The sequence below is a fragment of the Canis aureus genome, chromosome 4 (genome assembly GCF_053574225.1).
Source record: "Canis aureus isolate CA01 chromosome 4, VMU_Caureus_v.1.0, whole genome shotgun sequence".
NCBI lineage: Eukaryota > Metazoa > Chordata > Mammalia > Carnivora > Canidae > Canis > Canis aureus.
In genome coordinates this window covers 45495248-45512431 of record NC_135614.1, presented here as the reverse complement: position 1 = coordinate 45512431, position 17184 = coordinate 45495248, and the positions used below count along the sequence as shown (strand labels likewise).

General features: G+C 40.2%; 1 protein-coding gene across 9 annotated transcripts in view; it reads left to right on the top strand.

Annotated features, from left to right (window-relative positions):
* TENM2 (teneurin transmembrane protein 2) overlaps positions 1-17184 on the top strand; it is a 1508878-nt gene that overhangs the window by 1291392 nt on the left and 200302 nt on the right. For all 9 annotated transcript variants that reach the window (XM_077895600.1, XM_077895599.1, XM_077895598.1 and 6 more), the window contains one exon: positions 11704-11909. In XM_077895600.1, coding sequence (XP_077751726.1) covers positions 11704-11909 — 206 coding nt within the window. The remainder of the gene's footprint in view (positions 1-11703; positions 11910-17184) is intronic.

The window sequence follows — 17184 nt, the reverse complement described above, 5'->3', positions numbered from 1 at the left end:
AGGTGCTAAAAAGGAATGGAGAAAACAGGACTGTGGGGAGGCGGAACGTGGGGCAGTGAATAAAGCAGCAGCCAGTGGTGCAGCTGGGCACACTGGCACCCCGGGCACGCGGTGGGCTGTGCTTAATTCAGGATGGAAACACCAACAGGGCAGATGGTATGGAAGGGCTTCTCCAAGACTCTTCCACTCTGCCTCCTTGCACATCTGGGCAGTTTCCCCCCACATTTCTGAGATATTTCGGAAAGAAAGGAAGTAAGGTTTATTGGACACCTGATCTGTGCCGAGCTTAGCACTGCTTGATTCCAACAGCTTTAACCCGAGGGAAATCATCTCAGGGAAACCAAGGCCCAGGATGTTTTAGAAACTTTCCCCAAATCAAACATGTAGACAGGTACAAATTTAAACTCAAGTCTGTGCCTTGTGCATCTTTGGGCAAAATGTTGGCATTTCCCTTGGCTCAATCATTTTCCACAGAGAAGATTCCAGAATTCATCTTCCCTCAGAGGTGTAGGTTAGTCATCCTGAAATGCTAATGTTGCTTAAATTATTCTCCTCAGAGTTGTCCTAATGGCTTCGAGTGTGACTTTTTTGTCTTTTTATCCAATCTTCAAGAATCGCTTTGCTCATCTATCCCAATCATAACACTAAATTACCTTTAAGTAAGCATGAAAAAGTTTTATCTGAGGATGAAATTATATGCTTTCCATTATCAGGTAACTAAAACTAGACGTAAAAATGGAGAGTGTGTTTGGCCTTAATGGACCATGTTCTGCCTTAACTGACCGAAAAGCCCAGAGCTGGATTTCTTGGCCTCTGTGCAGTCCGTTCACCTCTAGTACTTGACACCATCCTCAAATCCCGTTTCCTTTATGATGGTGGTTCTCTGCAGGGTGTGTTTGGCTCCTAGGGGACATTGGGCAAGTGTTCGAAAACCTCTTTGGTCTTCCCAGTTAGAAGAGGTGCAACTGGCATTTAGCAGGGAGAGGCTGAGATGCAGTTAAACATCCCATGGTACTCAGGGCAGCCCCTATAGCCAAGAACAATCCTGCCCAAGAGGTCCACAGTGCTGCTCTTTAAGAAACGCTGCTTTAGGGGAGCCTCTGCTTTGTTTGATCCATAAACATTAATCTACAAGTCAGCAGCACCCAGTCCTTCGAGAAGGCAGGACATACATTTGAAAATGAATATGCATATTTGCTCATCAGGCACAGGGATATATTTCATATGTGTCTACGTTCCGAAGTTACACACAAATGCTTTTTAAATAGCATCTTTTACCAAAGAGAATCACTGATAGGCATTAACTTCCGTAAATCAAGGTCAGCCACTCTATGCATTCATGATTAAGCTTGGTTTCCAACTCACCCCCCACGTGAGCATCCCACACCAGCAAGACAGAAGATTCCTGTAAAGAACAAGTCCTAACTAAGAGTACGGTATCTGTAAATTAACAAATGAAGAAACACTTACCATGGTGTCTTTGGAAAGACGAGAATTTCCCTCCTCAGATGTGGTGTGCTTTTGAAAATGTTGTGGAAGTCATGTAACATCACTAGTTCTTTTCCAAATGAGTTATGAGGCAGAACAGTGGTGGCCAAATTGTTGTCCAATGAATTTTGTCAATAGGACTATTATGAAAAAGTGTTAGAATTTAAAACTGCTTAAACTTGAAAGAAAACTGGGAATATCTCCTTTCTGAACACCAAAATAGTACTCTTCTTATGACTGACGATCGCAGATCTCTTAAGCTGTTGTAAACTTTGGTTTAAAAAATAACTAGAAAGATTTTCGTTTTCTCACACCCACTTACATCTTTTTTTAAAAGTGACCTCAGGGTCTTCCCTCCTCCTCGCTCCCCAATTCTATACATTTAGATAAACTGAATCAATTCCAATCGACTAGTTTTCCAGTGTTTCAAAGAGACAATCAAGATATATTGGCAATAAGTTAATTAAATAACACCCCCTCCATTTTTTTTTGCGGTATACGATAATCCTTCACTCCGATAATGTTTTAATCAAGATACACCACACATTGCCAGGGAGGTTAATCTTATTAAGCAATTACTGGGTAAGTATCCAGCAGAAGCAAATTAAAATGTAAGCAAAACAAGGGTATGTGAGTTCCATCTAAGATGGCACATCGATAGAGATTTCATTACTTGGTCTTTAGGAGTGTTTACATTGCTCAGATTTGGGAAGGAGCCTAATAGACAGAGCAGCCTACAGACTCTGATATGTTAGTGGAAGCAAACCACTTGATTAATTAGTTAGGAGAGTATGTTCTTTGGGCTTTGTCTTCCTTTTCCGTTTGTTGTTGTTTATCATTTATTTTTTCTCCATTCTCTCTTTCAATTAAACCTTACTGTGGTTGGTTTGGTGGTTGGGTTTCACATCAAGGAAAGGGAGCCCACAGACTGCCAGAATCACTCACCATCTCGAGTGTATTTCTATGTTAAAAGGAATGAACTCATACATCTTCATTACAAGAGCACAGAGCACTTTTTCTATAGATCTGGGATTAGATAAGCCTTGAGAACGAAGATTCAATACAGTGTTCTGACCTGGTCAGATAACATAAGGGAATCCAGTTTGATTGGCTAGGCCCAGAGGCAAAGAATACAAGAGCTTTTAAAGGGCACATCATATGTAGCCAATTTGTGCACTGGTCGTAAGAAAGAATAAACTCCCAAGTAGAATTTCATGGATCATTCTCAAAACCTATCCTTCATTTTAAATTCAAGGTGTCCTCTATATCAGGGGTCAGAAAACAACATCTCATGGACCAAATCAGGCCAGCCACATGTTTTTGCAAATAAAGTTTTATTGGAGCACAGCCGTGTTCATTCATTGCCTATGGCTGCTTTTGCGCTATAGCAATGGAGCTGAGTAAATGCAACAGAGACAAGCTGGCCCACTAAAGCCTAAAGTATTTGTTATTTGACCCATTATGGAAGTTTGCCCAGTGCTCTGTATCATTTGCAAACCCGTTTCTATTTTCCTTGGACTGTTCTGCAACTACAAGGTATAGGAGATAAAGCAGGTGAAGCCCAACTCCCTTTCCTTCTCGATCAAGTGATGGGCATATTTTTGGTAACATTGCATTGACAGAGCCTCTGTAATAGAATACTCTAGAGTTAGTCCAGTTGGTTACAACTGCCAGCTCCATCACTTAGTGGCATGAACACAAGCAGGCCATTTTCCTCCCTTAGCCCCCGATTCCTCATCTGTAAAGTGGTACCCCTCACTCTCTTGGCATCCAGCATAAGTGAGACGATGCTTGTGAAACACAGTGTGTGATATTGGGCACTTAATAAGAGATTTGTGAATATTAGTTGTCGCTGACATCATTATGACATCTCAGTTGCTCCATTTAATGGGCATCCACGGGCTGCCACTTCTTATGAGGTGTTGTATTTTCCAAAGGTGAAGGCTGCCAAGATAGATGATCGTTCTGCTTCATCTTTTCCCTTCACCTTCTAAGAATTAGAACAAACCCAGATGTAAAGACTTCTTCCAAACATTTGCTTGATGAGGTCAGTGGGAAGCAAGACTTCCCATTCAAAAGGGCCAATGTGCAAAACAAGCTGGCCCATTCCCCATAGCATTATTTGTCTCACTGCCGCTTGTGTTCCATCACTGCCAGCCTGTCTGTTTTAAGCCCCACCATTCTCGGTTTATAACTCAGCTGTAAACATTTATTTGTGCCTGGAGCACATTTCTTTCCTACCCTTTGAAAAAAAAATCAGAATTTCCAGATGGTATGCAAGTTGGAAAAAAATGGCAAAGACTGTTATTCTGTTTAGAAACATGTTTTTCTACACTTGCCCTTTCAGCAAAAACTTCATAATGATTTTTACTAGTTGGCTTAATGCATGGTACTAGGAGCCAGATTAGCAGGGAGGTTGGTAATTCTTCCTCTGGCTCTTGTCAGCCTCTCAATGAACACAGCCCAGGGTTTCAAAATGATCACTTCCCTACATGGGGCTTTTTCAAAGTCAGTGAAGTTCCCAGAAGGGCGAGGGGTGGTTATGTTTGAGCCAACCATTACAATACTGCACGTTTACTGGCAAATATACCAATAGCTTACGTACCAATGCGACAATTCCACTCATTTTGGAGGCCATCTTACTCTCCCTTTGTTACAGAGGAGTATTGCTTAAGCACTTCATATTGATGATTTTAGCTTCTGATTACTACCTGCCACCCCATTCTAAGTTGTATAGTTTCTGTTCTACGTGACATCCTTGTGGCTTGCTTGACATGGGTATTAATATCAAGATCATCAATTTCCCTTCTTAGTACATTTGTCCTCACTTCTGTTGGCACATTTCTCTTTCAGAGTTGACTTGTACACCCAGAGGTGGTCTCTAATCTGCTTGGATACATGCCTCTTTGTATGTCTTGTACTTAGCCCAGTATCTGAGAAGTAGTCAGTATAGTGATTAGATACTTGGGTTCTGGAAGCAATCGGACAAGGCTCTTGATCCAGCTCCACCACATAAATGCTATATGACCTTAGGCAAGTCACTGTATTTTCATGGTCCTCTAATCTGAAAACCGGAAAAATCATAAAGGTATCAAGAGATTACATGGCCAGCAGTAACCACTCAGTAATTTGTAGCTGCTATAAATAACACTAATAAACTAAACTACTTATTAATGCAGAATCATGTTCACCTGAATGGTCAGATATATAAATGTCTGTTAACACCCGTAGTGGCAAAGAGTTGGCCATTTTTATCTAAGGTGACAAATTGAGGTTTCAAAAGATGTAAAGGCCACATGTAGTCCTAAGAGCTGAAAGATTTTATAAAAATCATTATTCCTGTGTGATGTTGTGAATACATCATGGGAGCAGTGAATGCTCAGGATAGAAATCTATTCCTGAAGAATAGCCAGCCAGCAGCAGGGTGAAGGCTGATGGGCTGCCGATGACTCAGATGAGCTCTAGTGTAAGGCAGCGAATCTAATGTCCTTAGGAGAATCTTTTTTGCCTATCTCTTGGTTAAACAGAACCCTCAGATGGTTGTCCTGATTCCCAAATAAATGGAAACGAGGTGTAATGACTGAAGCAATATTCTGAATTCAACTTTATTTGCAATAGATAAAACTATGTGAGGCAGAATAATCTGCAAGGCAGATTTATGCTGAGGTGCCTCTGGAGTTCAGTTAAGTTTAGGAAGTATTAATATGTGGCTTCATTTCCCTGGTTTGACTATGAGTCCATTCCCGTTATCACTTGTTTGGGGAATAGTCTTGCTGTTTCCAAAAATGAATTATGGCAACATTTTCCGAAATGATTAGCTCCTAATGTGGCTATGGAAGGCTGTCGTTTTGCTTGACATCAGTCTTATTTAACTGGTTGGAATTTTAGGTACATGTTTCTGAAATAGGCAATAGCTTCACATTTACATGAGCAATCTTCCGTGGAGTTATAGAGGTGGACTATCCTATAATATTGATCACTAGAGTGTTGCCTCAAAAATCCCAGAAATCTCATCTTTAAGCCGGAGATGAACCAGCCAGAACCATCATGAAGCATCTGCTTCTTAGGGCAAAATGATCACCATCTCTACTTTTCGTCCCGGACCTCATAGGCAGAGAGCAAAGTTTGACGAGGAAGCTGAAGTTCAGGGAGATGCAGGCGGGACTTGGTTCTGCTGGCCAGGACACAGAGCTCAGTCACTACCCAGAACCTAAGGATGGTGCCCAGACTTTCAGTGAATGATTGTGGAATGGCTATTTAAATCTTCTCCTGATGCCACCAATTCAAGCCCACACCGGGTCCATGGCACCTTGCCCTGCTGTCTGGATAAGGGATAATGGGAGTATGACATACATTCCCACTTTTAATATTGACCAGAAATTACCTAGTGCTATAGTAGATGCTTGACAGATATTTGTTGCATGAAGTGAAGTATGAATAAATGACCTACACCACATTGCTTGAGATATTCATTAGTTATTATTAAAGAAAATCTGCCAGCTTTTTGCTATGCGGGCTCCACAGAGTTGTCCACCTGAGAAGCAGCTAGAGTCTACATCAACACCTGCAATTTGGAGCACATGAACTTGTGACTTTGTTTTTCCAGTCCTTAGCAGCTTCATTCATGTGACAGGTCCTTTCCTTGTCTGTAGACATATCAATCACTCACTGAGTACTGATTTCTGCTACTCTGGAAAGGGACTTCCTATTTCACTGAATCCTACCCCACCCCTTGGCCCTTTCTTAGTTCATTTTGCCTACACTAGTTCACTGTGCCTATATAGGCAGCCTGTATTTTAATTAGACCATCACAAATGTATACTCCAAATCTGCAATAAATAATTACAGCTGTGTTTAGGTAGCACAACATGTGGGTAGAAAGATGCAGAAATACCACAAATTGGGTGCTGCATATGTTATCCTGGTTAATCCTCAAACAACCCTGTTATACAGATGAGTGGACAAACCCGGAAAGGGGGAGTGGTTAGCCCAAAGGCACACAGCTAGGAGTTGTCAAAGCTGGGATTCAAAGCCAGGGTGGATAGTTCCACTGTGCAACATGCCTCCTGAGGTTTCAAATCTTCTCAATAAGGGTATACCTGCTCAGGGAGGGTGATGAAGATGGAAACTTTAATTACTTTGTTGCCTTGTTGCCTGTCTCTCAATGACACCCTGTTAAGAATTAGCCCATGTTTGTGGTCCTAGAATGGTTAGCAGGGCCAAGGGGAGCTCAGGTTCAGATCCTTCTTTGTGGGACTGGGAGCCTGGCTCAGACTGTTGTCCTCTTTGACCTGTGAGAGCAGCACAGATCTTTGCTCCTGGGCACCAGCTATATGACTCTCCTGGGAGAGTCACAGAGAAAGTTCCCCACATTGGCCCCAACAGTTTACAAAAGCCACCTTTCCTTTTTATCTCTCTTGAGGCAGTCTTTACATCACTTTTTTTTTTCTTTTTGGTTGTTTTTAAAATTACAGAAGTTCTGCACACCCATTTGAAAGAGGTTTTGTAAGTATATAGGAAAAGCTTTTTTCCCTTGGCCATAAAGAATGTCAGTGTAACAGTTGGCAAATCTGAATCAGATCTATAAATTACAAATAGCATTGTATCAATGTTAATTTTCTGTTTTTGAGAACTGTATGGTAGTTCTGAAAAAAAGTTAATCTTGTTTTTAGGAAAAACACATAGAAATATTGGGAGGTAGCTTAGTCTCAATATTTCAGAAAAAAATAGAATAATAGAACAAATGTGTATTAAATTTATGGAATCTGGGTGAATTCTATGCAGGACTTCCTTGTACTGTATGTTTTAATTTTTCTGTAAATCTGAAATTATTTCAAAATGAAGATTTTATATATAAAAGTAAATATTTGTGATTTGTGAGCAGTAGTGAAAATTTCACTCTGTAAAAGCATAATTCAGTTGCATATCTGGAGAATTTCATTTGAAAGTAGTCACTAGCTTTTAACAGTAATGGTAACTTACATTAAATGAATTTATTAAAAGTGAAATCTCCTTCACTTTCTATTAGTCCCTCTTCCCTCCCACGGACAACATACACACACACACACACACACACACACACACACACCCTTACACCCTTTGTAACATGTACCCCAACCCCCCGACTTTGTAGAACACAGTAGACTCCAATAGAATTCCCCTTAAGATGTCTGTGGGTTCAAACCGCTCTCATGTAGATAAGGACCCTGAGATGTGGGGGCTAGATTGGCCTCAAACTAGCCAGCTGCTTAGTAGCAAAGAAGAGAGTTCAACCAGAGTTCATTTACACCCCTATTCCTTTCCACAAAAGGTCCACGGTTGCTAAGTACCAGTATTAGGACCCGTGGCTTTTGGTTGTTAGTCTAAGGACCTTTCCACTATATGCCAGCTCTCCTGGTATGCTCATTTATTTATAAGATTTTACACAAAAGATAAATTAAGAGTTGACGCATGATTTTTGAAAATGATCCACAAGGAAGTTTCCTTTAAATAGTAAATTTCCCCATAAAGCTTTTGAGCTTTCGATTTCATTTAGGAAAAAAAAAAAGCCCATTACATGCAACTTTTCAAAGTAAATCTTCCTCAAGGCTCCCATTTTACCTAGTAGTCACAGGGTTTATGTTAAAACACCCCATGAGATAGGCAGGTAAAGCTTGATTCAGTTGAACAAGCATTTATAAATCACTCACAGTTTGCCAGGTACAAAACACAGAGAACCCAAAGATGCATTTTCAGTTTTGCCTGACCTCAGGGAGTACAGTGTCTAGTACAAGAGACTTAGGAAGGCAAACAAAATCAATCATAGGACCAAACAACAGGTGTCGGACCCTACAGGACACTTAAGTGTAGATGGTGTGAACAATGAGAGAAGGAGCCTATTTGTCTGGTGGTAGGAGTGAAGGTGGGGTGAAAAGAAAAAGAGCACATCATTGTGAAGGTGCAACTGACCTGAACCTTAATTTCAGGGCTACTTGGCAGGTGTATCGATAAAGTAAGCTAATTGATAAAGTGGCTGTACCAGCTTCTGGAAAAGTCCCACCAAAAATCAGTAATGGGAACAGATCCTGACTACCAATTTTACACTTGTTCCCATAGTTAAGTGTATTTCAGAAAAGTTCAACACTCTCTCTAGAATGATGGGTACATAAATACATAAACATATATATATACACATATGCATGTATACATATATACATATCACATATCTATAAAATGTTCTTTTTTCTTTTAGAAAATTATTTCCTCTAAAAAGAAAGCCAGGTGCTTTTCCTTATAGTTTTTCATTTTTTAAATTTAATTAAATGGAACTAACCAGCATTTATTTTGCTATTATTATGTGCTAGGCCGTGTACAAGCCCTGTTTTGTGTAGTTCCATTTGTTGCTCCCCCCTATGAGACACTGTTATCATTTCTGTTTTATATTTAAAAAAAAAAAAAAAGGAGGCCCAGAGAGGCTAAGCAAATTGCTAGAGGTCACACAGCAAAGAAGAACCAGAGACAGAATTTAAACCCAGCCCTGTCTGGCTGCAAAACCTGTACTCATCACCCACAGGTACTACCTCCTTTAGTGGATGGAATGTGAAAAAGGAGCATATGAAACCCTAGAAAGTGTGAATACTGAAAAGGCAGCCTGTACTCACTGGTAGTAGCAACTCATTTACTAAAGGCAGTGTCCTGAAGTTGGGTCTAGTAAAAGAACAGGGATCCCACTACTGTACAAACCAAACCCCTGAGGCTCCTTGTCTGAATCTCTCCAGAGCAACCACTCTCTGGCAGCTGGCTCCCTTGTGAATCTCTTGCATCCTCATTTGGCTTGACATTATCAAAATCCGTTTAGGTTTCAACAGTAGATTAGCGGGCTCGTGGGTGCTGATTTCCTGCTGCTATTTCATATCCTGTCATTAACCCAGCAACCCCTGAAAGCCCAACAGACATGAAGGAAAGCCCATCTTATTAAGTTTAAAGATGAATAATTTCTTTAAAATTCTTTTTTATTTTAAATGAATTTCTTTAACCTGTTGCCACACTATGATTGCTGGAGTTACTTTTGGATCCTAAACTATTCTTCCCCAAGGGTCTTTTTTATTACACCCTTTCCTTACTGGGCCCTTTATATTATATCCCTTTCCCCACAAAAGTTCTTAAGGTGGGGGGAAGAGAAAGTCTGCCAACAGCAGCATTTTTAAATACAAATTAGTTTCCAAAAAAAAAAAAAAAAAACAAATTAGTTTCCAAATTATAATAATTAGAGCTTCTGATTAATGGATAATAACAAGTGTTTTCCCCTGGACATATCATTATTTCAGCAAAATAAACAACACTGTTTAGGCTGAGAGCCTTACAGATAATAATAATAACAATGATAGCTAATTTTTATTTAGGATTTTTGTTGTTCCTACAATTGTATTAAGGGCTTTGCCTGGATTAACTCATTAAATCCTCATAACAACCCTGTTAAGTAAATAATAGAGCCCCAACTATATAGATGTGGGAACTAAGACACAGAGAGCAAGTGCCAAAGCCAGGATTTGAACCAGGGCAGTCTCTGCCCAGAATCTCTGCTCTTCCATACAGTGTAGTATTCCCCCCCTACAGGGAAGTATTCCATGTGCATTATCCACATAATACATTTGATAAATAAAGCATCAATTCCCATATAAAGGACTTACTAGTAGTTTCTTTCCTTCTTAATGATATTATGTGGTAAGAACTTCCAAACTTCTCCTTAGAAGCCTGTTCCTGGTCTTGTTATTGTAGAAATCAAGAGTTTCTTTTTTAAAGTCCAAATCATTGTTTCTCCTGCTTTGTTTTAAGCCCTTGTTGACTTTTCATTTGATCTGCGATTGAGCTAAATAAAAATGAATCATTCCTTCTCTCATTTAAAAAAAAAAAAAACACGGAGAAAAAAAATAACTTCATACCCTCAAGTCATTTTGTGGTTTTCTTTTATAATTTAGATATGGAAAACCTTCAGAGATCTAAAAAATTTCACCTCTCCATTTTACAGATGGAGAAAGCGGCACCAAGGTCATTTACGAGTCTTGTCTTGATGCAGGGCTAGATAGTAACACACCAGGTCCACTAAGTCAGACAGCTTCACTAACCCTTCACGCCAGCCTTCAGCAATCCCAAGACCTCTCCTGACCATCCAAACCTTTTGCACTGAATTGCAGCCAAATATAGATAAATATTTTCAGAAAAGCCCATCTGTTACAGAATGCAGAAGGGAGCTTAATTCCCATCCTTTGCCCATCAAACTAATGAACTTTTCCAATCCACAGGCCATCAAAGTGATCAATCAAAAAGTGAAGAGACCCCCAGAAATTCTTTCAGAAGTTCCATTTGAACAAATCACAAATGACCATTATAAAGTTAGGCTCTACCTAGGTCTTATTTCCATTTAAGGATCAGGAAAACAAGGCTCCTAGAGATTAATTTGCTTTCTTTGGGCAGCTACTAGTAATTCCTAGCTCTTCCTTAATTCTGTGTTTGCAAATAAAACCACCCTCAGGAGTGTAGAAGGTACTAGCTACTTCAGTGTTATTAAGAAATCCCCTTTTAAAATAGGTATTTCTGCAACTCCTTTTATTAAAGTTCTGAAGGAAGCTGAATGTGGGCAACTAATATTTTCTATATAAGTAATTTCAAGCTCATTGATGTCTTCATGAGAGAAGTGTGATTTCCACATGATACTTAGACCCCTCCTGCTAACTCAAGGAAGGAGTCACCCCCAATATTAGGTCAGTCTGAGATCAAGTCCTTATTTTCTGTTGTTATTTACTTTGGGCCAATTTTTGTTCACTGTTGCTTCCTTTTTTTTAATTTATGAAAATGTCAGTATATTGGACTTGTTTCTGGCTGGAAAGAATAATTAAAGGCTACAGGAATTAAATTTGGTGCCAAATTAATATCACTCCCCTCTCCCTTGCCGATCATTTTACACCCCAGCCATATCCGAGGTTGTTGGAAGCTTTACGTGTACTTGCTAGACTCCAGCTCTTACTGTATTTGATCAGTAACGAGCAATCACAGAAGTTTAGAAAGCATTGTGCCAGTATTTCACATGCCTTAGATTATGAGTTTGTACTTAAAGATGAACTTGCCATGAGTCTAATCTTCATTTTTTTTTAACTCCTGGCATGCAAATAAACAGAAACGTAGAATCAACAACTGTGTACAGATGTCACTAACTTAATGTCACTTCCTGTTTTCCAGTGCCCTGGTCATTGAAAAACAGCAGCATAGACAGTGGTGAAGCAGAAGTTGGTCGACGGGTAACCCAAGAAGTCCCCCCAGGTGTGTTTTGGAGATCACAGATTCACATCAGTCAACCCCAGTTCTTAAAGTTCAACATCTCCCTTGGGAAAGATGCTCTCTTTGGTGTTTACATAAGAAGGGGACTTCCACCATCTCATGCCCAGGTATGACTATGCTCGATATAACTATGACTTTAAAGAAATCACCACTCCCTACCCACTGGGATGGCTATCATTGAAAGCTGGACAATAACAAGTGTTGACAGAGATGTGGGGAAATTGGAACATTGATATATTACCGGTGAGAATGTAAAATAGTGCAGCTACTGTGGAAAAGAGTTTGACAATTCTTTAGAAAGTCAAACAGAATCACTGTGTGACCCAGCAATTCCACTTCTTCTAGGTATATACACACAGAGAACTAAAAGTGTTATTTCTCATAAAAACATATACGTGAATGTTCAGAGCAACATTATTCATAAGAGCCAAAAGGTGGAAACAACCCAAATGTTTATGAACCGATGAATGAATAAACAAAATGGGACCTGTGCAATGAAGTATCATTCAACTATAAAAAGGAATCAAGTGTTGTTGTATGCTACAACGTGGTTGAATCTTGAAAGTATGGTACTAAGCGAAAGAAGCCAGATACAAAAGGCCACATACTGTATGATTCCATTTACTGTCCAGAATAGGCAAACCCAGAGAGACAGAAAGGAGATGACTGATTGTCAGGGTTGGGGAAGAAGAAATTGGGAATGACTACTGGTAGATATGGGGTTTCTTTTAGGGGTGATATAAGTGCCCGGAAATTAGATAGTGGTGACAATTGTACAACATTGGAAATATATGAAAAAACTACTTATTATAAATGGCATAATTTGTGTCATATGAATGGTATCTCAAAAAGAGAGAGAGAGACAGACAGACAGACAGAACATTCCTACCTGGTGAAGTCAGTTTTGCTAGCCCTGGAGGTTAATCCTTGGGCATTTTAATTTCAAATATTCTAGTTATTGGATTAATTTGTTAAAATGCCAGTAGAAGACATCCCAGTGTATCTAAAAAGAGTTGTGTAACATTAACCAAAATTCAGCCATTTCACCGTAATTTCTATTCCTCCCTCTTCTGAGTTCCTTGGGACATCCTTGGCACTATGACAGTGAGATTATCCCCAGTGTTAGGAATGAAGAGATTGGATTAGATTGGATTTCATTGTTTTTCCTCTCATCCATCCTTTAAATTGACCTGATAGAGATTTTATTATATACACACCACTGGGGATAAATTAATACCCACCTGGCGTGGTTTTCTTTTCCAAAAAGAATTGCATATCCTGAGAAAAACCAAGTAGAGCTTTCCTGCCTCATTTGCTTTCAAATCCAGCAAGTACATAAAGAAGTACATTAGGAAAATACCCCAGTGAAAGAAAAACTTCCTTAACTACCCATTATATCTAGTCAAAGATGACTTTAAAATGTGCTGGAAAGGTATTCATCTAGAAAATTGAATTGAAAGAATTAAAAGCTCTAAACCCATTGGCAAATGCACAGGAGTGAGGCCACCATTTCTTTGTCTTCGGCTCATGGCAGACATTGCTAATTGATGGCTGCACTTTCTCCTCAGTGAGCTCAGCAATCAAATACCTCCTGCAAAACCCTCAAGGCAGCCACTACCAACAGACCAGTGTTGGCTCTCAAAATGAAACTTACTTGCAATCCCATCTTTGCAACCTGAAAGTATCCAAGAATCAATATAAAGGACTAGGGGAGGGCTGTGGGAGTTTTTTGGTTTGTCTTCTGTTTATTTTGTTTTGTTATGTTTTACCAATCACAGGCCATGTTATAGGGACCAATATGCAAAGTAGCAATCAATAAATCTCCATCCATCCATCCAGAAAAATATTTATTGGTTTAGGCACTGATTATACAGAGACAAGTTAACATAGCCCCTGACCAAGCAGAACTGCTGATGCAAAAATTGCATCTGCTCGTCAAAGAGATTCACATCAAGAGAAAGAAAGTCAGCCGAGAGGAGTCCCTGTGGCATTTCTGTAACTTCTGGCCAGGCAGCAGGGTGCTGCTCTGGGAAGTTATGCAGATTGTGAGGTGGCGTCCTTGACCTTCAGGCTCCACTGATTCTACTACAGTACAATGAAGGACTTGCAGTAGTAAAAACTGCTTATTGGCCTTATTCGAGCAAATACGAACATGCCTCTGGGCATAGCTGAGAATAACTTTCCCCTCAGCCAGTTGGATGCAAGGAGCTGGAGAAAAATGCTTCTTCCCTGACACTGTTCTGAAGCACTGTTATCCCCCTTCCCTTGCATGCTCTGAACAACTAGTATCATGGAAAAGCAAATGATCATGGCAAGTCAAGTAGGTAACTCTCTGTAACTGAGTGATAGTGGACAGCAGGCAGAAACATACTCTACCCAGTTTCCCTGCTGTTCTGACATTCAGGACTCAAACCCTCAATGACAATGTCTTTTCTTCTTTTGTGGCTACACCACACTGTCCATCTCCTGCCAGGCTAGTGATTGTTCTAACGGTCGTCCTCTCAAAATAGCTCCACTCCAGGGACAGCCTCATCACAGTTCAAGGGAAGGGAAATGAATAGGCATGGGCTGCTGTACCGTGAGGGTTTCAGTCCAGCTGCCAATTTGGGAGTTTAGCGTGTGTTAGAGGGTCAAGTAAGCGAGGCACAGTGCAAATGCTTAGAAATGCACAAGACAGGTACAATATAGGGGTGCTTCTTAAAAAAAAAGAAAAAGAGAAAAAACTGACTCCCTGCACATTCTCACATTCAGTCACTGTCATTACATGCATTCATGTCCATTTGATGAGCTACATTTCCTTGAGGAGATGGCGCTTAGCTCCTTGCAGGGATAGGTGACTAACTCACATCTCAACCCTTTATAGAATTTCTCATTTCTATTGGCAGATCCTATCAAGGAACATAAGTTCTATGGGGATTGACAGTCTAGCCAAGGTGACTCATTTGAGCTGGAGAGAGAGAAAGAGAAAGGGATAGGGAGGGGGGATGACTATGAAATTCTGTTGGCTGTGTTGCATGAAATAGCTATGCTTAAATTTTATTGAGTATCATACTTTGACCAAGAGCCTACAAGGTTTAGTATTCTTGTCCAAGGATATTAAATACAGAGGAGAATCCTTTCTTACCCGCTTTAATTTCTCAAGAATCAGAGTGAGTCCCAGTTGATTTTTTCAATGTGGCTTTTTACAATAATAGAGAGGCAACGTGGCATAGGGGGGATGTCCTGGAATTGGAGAACTCAGAATGGAGGCCCTGCTACATATTAACCAGGAGACCTTAGACCTAGCCCTTCACCTCTTAGTTTCTATCTGTCTACCTGTGTTACCTGGCTCACAATGCTGTTGTAATTACACCACCACAACAAAGGTAGAATGGGAAAACTCTTTGTAAACTAAAGTACAATGTAAAGATATCATATATAATTGTCTTGTGGTACTAAGAAACTCCATGCGGCCCTAGCAAATACTGCATATAGATGAGCAATGATGTAATTGTGGTTTTTTAAAGTAAAATTAATTTTTTAGTGTTTTTTTCCTTCTTAGGAAAGAACAAGCTATATTTTCATTGTAGAAAAAATTTCAAAACAGAAACAAAATGAAGCAGAAACACCCATAATTTGAAGCAGTCTCCTTTTGGTAAATGTTTACATATGTTTCTGCTATAATAAAATCTATCAGTTGCAGGAGAAAAAAAAAAAAACCCACTAAGAATCTAAATGGCTTAAAATAACAGAAGCTATTTTTTGTTTGCCAGGGGTGATTTTTACCCCCAACCCAGATGCATTTGGCAATGTCTGGAGATATTTTTGGTTGTCACACTGGGACAGAGTTGCTACTAGCAGCTAATGGGTCAAGCCTAGGGATGCTGCTAAACACACACAGGACAGCCTACACAACAGAGAATTATCCCTCCCAGATTGTCAGTGTTCCTGGAGTTGGGAAACCCCACATCACATGTTCACATGGATTAAAGAGGACTTGGTGCAATGTCAGGATCACTCAAGGACACAGACCTATAGAACTTCCACTACCAGGAAAATACTAGTTCCCTGTAGCAAAGGAGGGAGAAGGTGGTGAACTGTGGACCAACCCCTGAATACTTCTACTTGGAAGTGACACATATCTCTTAAGCCCTTGTCTTACAGACCGAAGAAGTCCTATCCTAACCTCAGTGGAGCAGGAAATACAATCTTTTTTTTTAAGATTTTATTTATTTATTTGACACAGAGAGAGACAGAGAGAGAGAGACAGAGAGAAAGAGCACAAGCAGGGGGAGTGCCTGGCAGAGGGAGAGGGAGAAGCAGACTCCCTGCTGAGAAGGGAGCCCCATGTGGGGCTCCAACCCAGGAGCCCTGGGATCATGATCTAAGCCAAAGGCAGATGCTTAACCGACTGAGCCACCTAGGTGCCCTGAAATATAATCTTATGTTCACCCTAAGACATGAAACACTAGATAAATCAACGAAAAACCCTACTCACTTACAACAAAATGTTGGGACACCTGTCCTTGTGCCTAGCATTTGTGTACACCCTTAATTCTTTCCTGAAAGTAAACCCTTGAGGACCTACCATGAATTACCATACTGTCCTTCTGCAAGTCCGCACCAGTGACACTCCTTACACTCCTACCTCCCAGCAGTACTGTGGTGTTGCCCATTTTATTTGCCTGAACACTCACATAAACTGAGTTTATCATTGTTTAATATTTGTCCATTTGAAAGGTGGCTATTATATTGTCTTTTAAATGCAGCATTTTGACACCCTGCATTGCAATTTTTAAGACCTAGACAAAAACAAAACAAAGTCAATACAAGCCTTTCTCAACTGACTGATTCAAATTCTTACAGCGATGGTGCGTGAGGAAGCCTAGTGCATCTTGCCAGGTATTTGAAATCGTACAAACTGTGTCAGATTTGCTCAGCCCCAGTTCTAGAAAGGAAACCAATCAGAGTTGAAGCAGTAATAATAATCTGACCTGGCTACAGTGCTAGGCATCAAAGGAAATTTCAGAGGTTGTTGTGAAGTCAGGGTCTTGGGTGGTTAAGGCGGCAAGCAAGTTTGCTTGACAGTTCATCACTGATTGCTACTGATATGTCAAGCCAAGTAAAATCCTTTGTGAGAACAAGTCAATAATCGGCAAATGAGGTACATGATTAACCTGAGACAACAAGATGCACTTACCGCTTGGGAGCCCTGCTGAGACTCACCTTCTCCACAGTCCTGTTTAGCAAATATTAAAAATGCCTATTTCATCACTCAGACTGATGGAGCCATGAGCTCAGTGACTTACAGAGGCAACTTGGAAGCAGAGGGTGAGCTTGCAGCTCTAGCAGGGTCCTTAGAGGGAGATGCTAGGGATTGCACAGCACTAAGATAGGAGCAGT